This window comes from Myotis brandtii, unplaced genomic scaffold (assembly GCF_000412655.1).
Source record: "Myotis brandtii unplaced genomic scaffold, ASM41265v1 scaffold536, whole genome shotgun sequence".
Lineage (NCBI taxonomy): Eukaryota > Metazoa > Chordata > Mammalia > Chiroptera > Vespertilionidae > Myotis > Myotis brandtii.
This window is the reverse complement of record NW_005369967.1, coordinates 1,415,415-1,426,658: the sequence shown is the minus strand read 5'-3', so window position 1 is coordinate 1,426,658 and position 11,244 is coordinate 1,415,415. Positions and strand designations below refer to the sequence as shown.

The 11,244-nt window shown below is 41.7% G+C and overlaps 1 protein-coding gene across 1 annotated transcript in view; it reads right to left on the bottom strand.

Moving 5' to 3' along the window:
* Nucleotides 1-10,632, bottom strand: part of FAM71D (family with sequence similarity 71, member D) — a 24,562-nt gene extending 13,930 nt beyond the window's left edge. Inside the window, exons 1-4 of the mRNA XM_014549117.1 lie at nt 10,474-10,632; nt 7,551-7,747; nt 6,058-6,592; nt 2,727-2,956 (exon numbers count right to left, since the gene is read on the bottom strand). Coding sequence (XP_014404603.1) covers nt 2,727-2,956; nt 6,058-6,592; nt 7,551-7,747; nt 10,474-10,632 — 1,121 coding nt within the window. The remainder of the gene's footprint in view (nt 1-2,726; nt 2,957-6,057; nt 6,593-7,550; nt 7,748-10,473) is intronic.
* Between the last annotated feature and the right edge of the window lie 612 nt (nt 10,633-11,244).

The window sequence follows — 11,244 nt, the reverse complement described above, 5'->3', positions numbered from 1 at the left end:
GCCGAGTGCGCAAATTTTTGTGCACCGGGCCTCTAGTCTATACTAATAAAAGGGTAATATGCTAATTAGACAGGGAGACTTTCTGGGAGGCCTTCCGGATGTCCTTCTGGACAAAGCCATGGTGGCGGGGCCGAGGCAGAGGTGGTTAGAGGCGATCAGGCTGGCGGGCGGGGGCAGTTGAGGGTGAGCAGACTGGCAGGGGGGACAGTTTGGGGCAAGCAGGCCGGCAGGGGGGCAGTTAGGGGTGATCAGGCCGGCAGGGGGAGAGGTTGGGGGTGATTAGACTGGCAGGGGGGGCAGTTGGGGGCGATCAGGCTGGCAAGCAGAGTGGTTAGGGGCGATTAGGCAGGCAGGCAGGTGAGGGGTTAGGAGCCAGCGGTCCCGAATTGCGAAAGGGATGTCTGACTGCTGGTTAAACCGGCAGTCGGATATCCCCCGAGGGGTCCCAGATTGGAGAAGGGGCAGGCTGGGCTGAGGGACACCCCACACCCTGTGCATGAATTTCATTTAATTACAATGTGGCTTAAGATTTTATAGAACCAACTCCCTCTAGACACTTTCCATCCCCAAAAGTTTACTTGATAATCTTACCCCTATCTTTTCCACATAAATTTTATAATTTCTATGAGATATCTTATTGAGATAAATTGGTATTGTATTAAATCTATAAATCAATCTAGGAGGCCCTGTAATATTTGCTGTCTTAAATCTACCAGCCCAGAAAGAGATCTGAGTTTTCCTTATTCAAGTTGTTGTTTAGTTCTGCCATTAAAGTTTTGTAATTCCAGGTATATAGATCTCTTCTCACTTCCACTAAATATTTGATTTTTATCATTGTTTATGAAAAATACATTCTGTTTTTTCAATGCATGTTTTATTTTTTTAAATAAGACATTAACAGAATTATTTTTTGTAAGTTTATTTTATACCTATGACATTCTTAAACTTTTTTTACAAACTAATATTTTTAATGAATCTCAAATTTTCTAAATGTGAATTTCCATTTGCAAAGAGTGATTTTTAAAATCTTATATTTATTCTTTGATTTCTTTGCCCTACTATACTTCCTCTTAAATTATATTTTATAGAAATGTTAATGGGAACATAATTTAAGAACAGTTGCAAAATTTCTTTATTAAAATAATGTCTCTGATTTGGAGTAATTGTTCTTTACTGTGCTAAAGAAAAATTCTTCTATATTTTGTGAGTCTTTATCAAGAGCATCAAAATCTCTCAAATGCATTTAAAGTGTCATGACTTTTCTGCTATTTGAAATTCAAATAATGACTTCTATTGACAGTTTCCTTAATTTGGTATTATTTGCTATATTTTGCTTCTTAAGGGCCAATGAATTTAGCATTTATCGCCACAGGTAGGATTAATCTAGAATTTTTTTTCTTGTGCTGTCTGCCAGGCTTTACAATCCAAATTATTTGTTTCATAAAATTAGGAAAATAAAACATATTTTTTTCTATATTTAAAAGATTACAAACATCTGCTAGATGATTTTTAGTGTCCAAAAACTGTCAGAACTATGTCCTTTTCTTTTATGGGAGCTCTTTGATAAAAACTTTCTGTTTTCAAGTTTTGATTGTGCCAGTTTTGCCTCTTTGTGTTTTTGTTAAAGTCATCTATTTAATTTAGGGTTTCCAAGCTATTAAAGCAAAGTTGTATATAATCTTTCTCAATAACAATTGACTAATCTTCCTATTAGCTGATGTGACACCTTTCAAGTTTCCAATTTTGCCCTTTAAATGAAAAAAGTTGTACGGTGGTTTGCCCTTTTTTTGTTGTTTATTCTTTTTGAAGAATCAACCACAGTTTCTATCACTTTAAATTACTTAAAATTTGTATTGTTTATTACTTTTTTTAGTTTTGTTTTCCTGTTTCCCCCTGTTCCTTTTTACATTAAAAAAAACCTTATGAGCCCCGCTGGCATGCCTCAGTGGTTGAGTGCTGACCTATAAACCAGAAGGTCATGGTTCAATTCCTGGTCAGGGCACATGCCCAGGTTGTGGGCTTGATCCCCAGCATGGGGCGTGCAGGAGGCAGCTGATCAATGATTCTCTGTCATCATTGATGTTTCTCTCCCTCTCCCTTCCTCTCTGAAATCAATAAAAATATATTTTATAAAAATAAAAAGAATTTAGACATGATTCATTGCATCCCTTGTTTTCATTATTGCTAATATAAATATTTAGATCCAAATTTTCCTCTGGTTTCTTTTTAGGCATTACTCCAGAATGACCGGATTAACTTTAGTCTTTATAATACTGTAGTGCTCTCTCCCATTCATCTTGCAATTGGATATTAAAGTTATGAAAATAGTTTTTTTCAGATTATTAAGTTATTAGTTGGAAATGTAGAAAAGTGTGAGGGAAATGTGGAGGAGAAAAGATAGAGAAGTATAAAGATAAAAGAAAGCTCACCCATCATCACTCTAGAAATCCAGGCCCCCTAACTCCCAAAGGTGGACGCTGCCATTCTTGTTTATTTTCTTCAGCACACACAGTGACACCGGGCAGGCAGCCCAGAATGGAAATAAAATTTAGATGAGATTGAACCAAAATCGGGTAATTAAGAGTTGACGATGTCATCATTCGATTATATTGTATCTATGCCCAAGACTCCAGCAACAAACGCCCGAGTTGCAGGGATCTTAAAGCGTCCACTCATTTACTTTACCTCCCATCTCAGCACCCCCGGGACCTCCCTGCCTCACGCACCTGGATTCTCCAGCCTTGAGAGTCGTGCTTATTTCCGAGGTCCTATCATTCTTCTCTTCGCAGGCATCTGGCTCACTCTCTACTGGCGTCAAGGTCGTTTGGAAACATCTTTCACCTTCGAAAGTCAGTGTTACGTTTGAGATGGTGACGTGTTTTGAGAATTCTTTGAGCTCAATCTTACTCTTTGTATCTCGTAGACACCCAGGCTTCAGACATTTTTCCAGTTTTTCCTTTGAAAATAATAAGCAGCAGCAAATCAGGTAACAGGAGAGCATCATCGAGAAGTAGATGACTTATGGAGCCATATCTAAAACAGCAATCATTTCATTCAGACTTACTCGATGCACAGGCGCAGTGAGGAGGGACTGACGCTTGCTGTCGCATGGCCGGTGGGGAGGCCAGGTGGGTGTTGGGGGCTGGCAGTGTGGGGACTCAACGCAGCACATTGAAAAGCGCATGTGGTCATATACTGAAGTCACCTCTAAATGACAGTACTTCCTCTCCCCGAATTGTCAGGGAAAGGAAGGTTTTCTAGAAAGGCCTTGCTAGGTACTCCCCAATCTGAGGCTGTCCTTGGTTTAAGAGCATCTAATAGGTGAGAAACTACCTAAACCTTAATACCCTAAAATCCTCCCGTTCTAATTTCCTGGTTTCTGTTAATGCAGCACCTCTCTGAGTGGCTCGCTGCCTTCCTGGGACTCAAAGGCTCAGAGCAATGGGCTGGCAGGTTCTGAATACTGTGTCTCTCTAGCATCGCCTGCGTCTGCACCAACTAGTCCATCACCTCTGTTACCTTTCCTGGAAAGTGATTTTCCTCCTAAAAACTTCATTTTAAGTCTGACAATGAAAGAAATACATATTTATTATAGAATAATTTAAAAAATACTATCCTATATAACAAAAGGCTAATATGCAAATTGTCCCCTGGACCAGGAGTTCAAGCAGGAGTTCAATCAGGTGGCAGGGCTGGCAGCCAACTGCCCGCGGCCCCTCTCCCCAGCTGGCCCAGCCCCATCGGTCCCTATCAGGGAGGGCCGGCCAGACCCCACCTGTGCATGAATTTGTGCACCAGGCCTCTAGTAATATTTAAAGTGAAAGGAAGAAAATTATTGCCAGTCTGATGCCACTGGATAGAAATAACCACTCCTCTGGCACATTTCACTTGGTCCCTGTGCCCATTTATTTACTTTGTATGTGTCTGTTCTGTGACCATATTTCTGTTTCATATGCTACATTTTTCACTTAATGATTTATTATAAACGTTTTCCTTATATCATTAAAACTTGAATTCTTCTAATTAAAAATGAATCCTTTTGTTGTAGGAAACAGTAAACTCAGAAAAGTGTGAAGAAAACATGAATTGCTTATAATCCCCCAATCCAAAAATAAACTATTAATAATATGACTTTCCCCCTTCTATTGTCTCTGTACCGTATGGATCACATTCTTCATTTTTTACTCAACTTTATATCATGAAGATTTCTCCAAGTAAAGAATAATTCTTCAACAATTTTAATAGCTACAGAGTATTCATTCATTTAACAAATATTTACTAAGTGTCTATGAACTTGCCAGATACATACTACAGTCATTCCTGAATTAGAACAATATGGGGCCTGCCCTGCATGGATTTAAATGGATTTAGCCATTTTCCCTGTAGTGGACATTTAGGTTACTTCCATATTTTCATTTTTAGAAACATGGTATGAATGTGGAATGATTAGCATCTTTATAGCTAAATCATCATTCCTATTTCTGTTTAATTCCTTTAGAAAGTTTCCTAGAAGTGGAATCACTGAGTCAGAGGATATATTTTAAGGTTTGTAGCAATTTTCTTTTCTTTTCTTTTTTTTTTAAGAAAATATATTTTATTGATTTTTTTACAGAGAGGAAGGGAGAGGGATAGAGAGTTAGAAACATCGATGAGAGAGAAACATCGACCAGCTGCCTCCTGCATACTCCCTACTGGGGATGTGCCCGCAACCAAGGTACATGCCCTTGACCGAAATCGAACCCGGGACCCTTCAGTCCACAGGCTGATGCTCTATCCACTGAGCCAAACCGGTTAGGGCAGTTTGTAGCAATTTTCATCCCTACAATAAATATATGTGAATTCCATATTACCACAGCTTCACTAACATGGACTACTTTTATTCTTTTAAGTAACAGTTTTACAGGTTAGATTCTTTCTAAATTTGAATTTATTTGATTATGAATGAGGTTAAACTTTTCCATTGTATTTACTGGAAGTTTCTTCTTCTGTGAAACTTCTTCCTTGCCCTTTGCCATTTTTTTTTTTTAAATTGTGGGCCCCCTGGGCTTTTCTGCAGTAGTCTTCAAATTGATTTCTTTACCTACAATCCATTCTGCCATCAAATTAATCTTTTAAAAACACAGCTCCTTGTCCTGGCCAGGTGGCTCAGTTGGTTGGGGAGTCGTCCCGTACACCAGAAGGTTGCAGGTTACATCCCCAGTTGGGGTACATGCAGGAGACAACTGATGGATGTTTCTCTCTCACATCAATGTTTCTCTCTCTCCCTTTCTCTCTCCAAAAATCAATTAAAAAAACAAACAAGATCTCAGTCTTAAACACACACACACACACACACACACACACACACACACACACACACACCACAGCTCCTTCACACCCTTACAGAAAGGGCTATTGTGGCTAAGGTATGCCCAAAGACCGAAATCCACACTTCTTATTTTGGCATTCAAGGTTTGCAAGCAACCTTTCAATTCTGTATCCTATTATTCTCCACATATATTAAGCTCCAGCCGAACAGGACTAACCATTCTTGGATATGGCTCTGCGTTTTTCTACTTTCTGGCCTTTTCTATAGCCACTCACTTCTTTTGGTATTTTAATTTCTAACCTCACTTTTCCCTACTGAAGTTTCATCCCATCCTTCAATGTATTGTATCCTTTTATATACATTTAAACCTTAAAATAGCCCTTACATGATATTAATATCCTCATCCTAGAGATGAGGAGACTGAAGCTCATGCAGGTTCAGTGACTTGGCCAAACCACGCTGCAGCAGGGCAAGATTCCAAGCCAGGTCTCGGACTCTGATCCCAAAGTTCTTCCCATCCCACCATAGCTTTCTGACATTGGGGTGTGTTTGGTGGTAAGGATGGTCACAACCTATTTCAAGAGACACCTGACAACTCCTTTACACCAAGGATCAGATCTCATTATTAAAATGAGAGCAAGTTCCATGGCACTTTGATAATCACCATCAGGGAACTAACCAAGAAGAGCCATCTTGGTGATCACCCTTGTTCTGATGATTAAAGAATGGAAGTCTTCCATGTCACATACCTTTTCCTCCTGCTTGGCCCTTAGTATGTCATCATTTTCAAATACCACTCTGACCCCCGAGCTGTTTGTGCCATCATGGAGGTCTGTGACTTCTGTGACTTCTGTGAAAATGTTTACATCTGGGGCCTCAGTGACCTCCTGCTCTGGAACATCCGTGACATCCGTGACGTCGGTGATGACTGTTAATTCTGAGAAATCAGTGCTCTCCAGGCCGTACACATGGTCTGAATACATGTACGGATGGGAAGTCTGTACAGCGGTGAATTCTGCGATATCCATGATGTCCATCGAGCCCGTGATGTCTGTGCTATTTGTGAGTTCCGAGAGGCTCGAGACTTCCGACACTCTGGAAACTTTGGCTTTCTCCTGGTTCAAGAGGGCGATGAGCTCTACCCACTGAGAAAACAAGGCCTCCTGTTTGCGTGCGGGGGCACAGAGCTGGAGGTAGTAGGCTCGACCACTTGCCAGCTTCACTTTGAGGCGCATTTTCTCAGCATCGTGCACAGACAGAGCCACAAACTGCAGAGGGAGAAACCTGCAAACAGACACAGAGGTCACCTGGAGGCCAGATCGGAGGCCTCTCAGAAGGCCTTTCCTGTTACGTTTTATAGCAGTTTGTAGAGTGAGACTTAGGACAGCAATGGCGAACCTTTTGAGCTCGGCGTGTCAGCATTTTGAAAAACCCTAACTTAACTCTGGTGCGATGTCACACATAGGAATTTTTGGTATTTGCAACCATAGTAAAACAAAGACTTATATTTTTGATATTTATTTTATATATTTAAATGCCATTTAACAAAGAAAAATCAACCAAAAAAAATGAGTTCGCGTGTCACCTCTGACACACGTGTCATAGGTTCGCCATCACTGGACTTAGGACAACAGGCTGGTCTCCCACACAGGCCTGGGTAGGGGCAGGCAGGGACCTGGCAGTGCCTTCCCGTGGCCACCAGGTCCCCAGGCTGGTCCTTAGTTTAGGAGGCTCAGAATGTTCATTTTCAGTACATGTAATCAGGCTGCTGGGGGTCATCCCAGCTGGGTCACACTTCTAAGACTCTGACGTACTACAAAAACCAGAGAACCCACATTTACCACGAGAAACTGTCCTGTGTCATCCTGCAGAGTTGGGACTTAGAGAAGGTGGGTGATTGGCTCTGGGCCGCACAGCAGGTTGGTGGCTTGAGACACAACCAGAGCTAACTACTTCTGGTAGCAGTTAGGATGTTGGGGGGAGAGGGGCATGTTCTACAGAGGCAGTTTGAATTTTCAGTTCCAGTTAATTAAGTTCAATTGAAATAAAAGTTTACCTCTTGTATGACTGCCACGTTGGCATAAGCCATGTCCCAGTTTTGAGGGTGTGGCTCTCATTTGCAGCAAGGAGCACAAGTGAGAGTCTCCCTCAGAGCAATTGTCATCATTGTGTCCATTTTCAGCTCCTCGGGGGCAAAGCCCATTTTCTGAAACATCCTTCACCTCTTCCCTTTGTAACTCACCTGGTGAGCACCAGTTTCTCTGGAGAAGATCTCAGGAGACTCTTAAACAGGGGTTCTCTGTCCTTCTGGGCCATGGGTGTGAGATGTGCTAGCAGCATCACGTTGGGGGTCTTGTGGGTGTGGCTGGAAGAGCAGATGGCAACAGCCACCCAGTTGGCTCGGTTATGAAGGTAAATGGATTCACCTCTTCTATTGACCTAAGGCAGAGAACAGGAAGAGGGGTTTTCTGATGAGGTGCATGGTCCCGACTACCTTGCTTACCTGTAGGAAACAGGAACAATGAACCATGTGATGCATGTGTTCACTCACTCGCTCCTGTGACTTCTTGGAGCTCTCCCAGTAAAAAGGCAGACATGGCTCCTGACTGTTGAGGTCTACCAGGGAAGTGAACACTGAACAACTATGCCACTCATTATTATTATTATTATTATTATTATTATTATTATTATTTAATCCTCATCTGAGGGTATGTTTATTATTTGTTTGTTTGTGTGTTTAGAGAGAGAGGGGAAGGGAGAAAGAAAGAATAGGAATAATGAGTTTTGAGTATTTTTGCTTTTGTTTTGAATGTAATGTAATTGGAAAAATTTATAGGATTTAATTTTTAATAATGGCTGTGTTTAACAACCACTGGCAAACTTCCTAAACACTCACCAATTGGCCAGTCCCAGACACCTTGGCCATAGGGTCAGAGAAGTCTCCCTGAGAAAGGGACCTCACTGAGACCTGAACAATGTGGCAGATAAACTGGCTGTGTGGACAGAACTTTTAAGCTGAGGAATTGCATGTGCAAAACCCCAAGTCCTAAAAAGTTTGGCCAGTAAAATCTTTGCAGTTGGAAGAGGAGGAGACTGGCAAGTGGGTGGACAAGGATGTGAAAGAAGCCAGAGAAGTTCCAAGCAAACTTGGTTTCTCAGCTGTATAATAACTGGCTCAAAAAATAAATCACTTAAAAACAAATATACTCTAAAAGACATCAGAACCCACACTATTGATTACTTACCCAACACCATGCTCCTTTTCCGCCTGATGAGCAGAATTCTGGTTTTGTCCAGTACCCACCCCTCAGAGATGGTGTCCCAACTCAGGGGTTAAATTATGATTGACTTAGCCCAGCAGGTGTGGCTCAATACTTGAGTATTAAAGTCACCAGTTCAATTCCTGGTCAGGCCACATGCCCGGGTTGTGGGCTCAATCCCCAGTGGGAGGCATGCAGAAGGCAGCTGATCAATGATTCCCTCTCTCATCAATGTTTCTATCTCTCTCTCCCCCTTCCTCTCTCTAAAGTCAATAAAAAATATTTAAAAATTACGATAAACCAGTCATGCTGACCCATCCCCTTGCAAGCAATTGCTTTTAGCAGCAGCATGTGACCCAGGCCTGGCCAATGAGACACTAGTGGGGGCCTCTTGGTGGCCCTGGGAAAGGATTCCGAGTCCTCACAGAGTTGTAAGGATGAGAGGCATCTCTTTTGTTGCTGGCAGTCACTGTCCTGTTTGCATGTGATGCTCGAGGGGAGCTAACTTGAGGGTGACAGAGCAAAAGGAGGGAGCCTGGGTCCTTGACTCCCGGTGGGCGAGCTGATGCCCTGAGGTTCTGGCACTCTGTTTGAGATCATTGTTATTCTTTTTCATTTAAACTTGTTGACTCAGGAACCTTAGTAGCTTGCTGCATGTTGAAGGGAATAACCTTATCCAATTATGATATGGGGCCCTGGATGGTCTGTAGAATGCTAACTGGCCTCTACCCCCGTGTTCATGAGAGCATGCAAAGGTTATTTGAAAAGTGTGCAGGAAGAAATGTGGGAAAAAAAGAATAGTAAGTACGAAGCACATGGAAAATAAAGTACGTACAATTATGACTTATTACACGTGTTCTGGGCAACACTGAAGCATCAGTGTTCTTTGAGGCATCACTTCCTGCCTACGGTTCTGGAGGAGAGGAGGTCTCCCGGGCTCCCAGGGGTCAGTGCAGAGAACGTGTTTAAGGAAGATGAAGAAGTAAGTATCTGTGGTCATCTCTGTGGCATCAGCTGAGGAGCTGTTTGAATGGATGCGTTTCATGTTAGACTTGGTTGTGGCATTTCAGTGAAGTTTAGAGGTACAGCCTACACCATTGAACTCATTTCCCTATTTCTTTGTCTGAATATATATATTTTTAAATATGTTTTAATTGACTTCTGAGAGGGGAATGGAGAGGAAGAGAGGGATAGAAACATTAATGATGAGAGAGAATCATTGATTGGCTGCCTCCTGAAAGCCCCCTGTTGGGGATTAAGCCCGAAACCTGGGCATGTGTCCTGACTGGGAATTGAACCCTGACCTCCTGGTTCATAGGTTGACTTTTAACCACTGAACAATACTAGCCAGGTTTGTTTGAATATTTTAATGTTGAATGTTCAAAGGAAAGTTAGAACTGCTGCCAAATGCATTGAAATATAGTTTCATTCATAATGTAGGTACATTTTTATGAAAGGAATTTTTTCTCCCTGACATAATTTGACAATTGTATTTCACCTTCAGAACTAAAATCCAAAATTCACTTTAAATCCCAGTTGTGTCATAGATGTTATTCTTTAAAATGTCTTCTAAATCTAAGAAAGGAATTATCAGAATGCTTTCCTGTGGCAGGATATCCTAAAAATGACTACCGTCTCTTCATGTAATTTTGAGCAGATTATGATAGAAAATTATGGTAGAGTTAGGACAGAATTCCTAGGTTAGAGTTGGGAAAATTTAAAATGAATTTTTGCTTAACATTATAATTATTTTCAGTTGTCTAAAGTTCCAAAACCGTTCCCTGTAACTGTGTCACACATTCCACTGCCACATTTAAAACAATTCTCCTCCCAACCTTTTCAGTCATCTTTGAGTAAGTTAATGACTGAAATTATTGTAACATAATTCAGGGCTCGAACTTTTACCTGGATAAAATTGCCCTCTAACATGGGAGGAGATACAAAAGGGGCATACTCTCCTCCATCCAACGTATTTTTGAGATCTCCTGGACCGTGCGAGGGTGGGATGCAGATGGCCTCTCGCTCACTGATCCTCATGGTAAGCTTCCTGTTGCTCTTCTTCATTGTGCTTACACACAAACACCAGGCAATCGACAAAGTGGACAGACAATGAACAGATGCAGAGAAAATTTAACATAACACGTAAGTAGCTTCACTTATTCATTCATTCAACAAATTTCATCAACATCTATGGTATGCTAGGCGACGTGCTGAGCACTGGAGATACATCTGAGAGGCCTGATAAGATCCCTCCCCTCAGGCAGCTTGTAGGCTATGGGGAAACAGAGGAAGCAAGTTCAAAATCAGATGTGGCTCTGGCCAGGGAGCTTCGTTTGTTAGAGCGTCGTCCCCATGAGCCAAGGTTGCCGTTTTGATTCCTGGTCAGGGCACATACAAGAAGCAACCAATGAATGCACGAGTGAGTGGAAGAACTAATCGGTATTTCTCTCTCTCTTTAAAAAAATGAAGATGTTGGATGATAAAGGCCACAGAGACTGTAGAACAGAGATACCTGGAATATGAAGTTCCTGGGGTATAGGGCTGGCAACACTAATTAATTAGGCTGGTTAGGAAAGGCCTCTCGAGGAGGCCTCAAACACATGCCCCATGTCCCCTAAACCATTCTTTTCTGTCTTCTTAATTAATGTACCACTACTCTTTCCATCATTCGGAGTC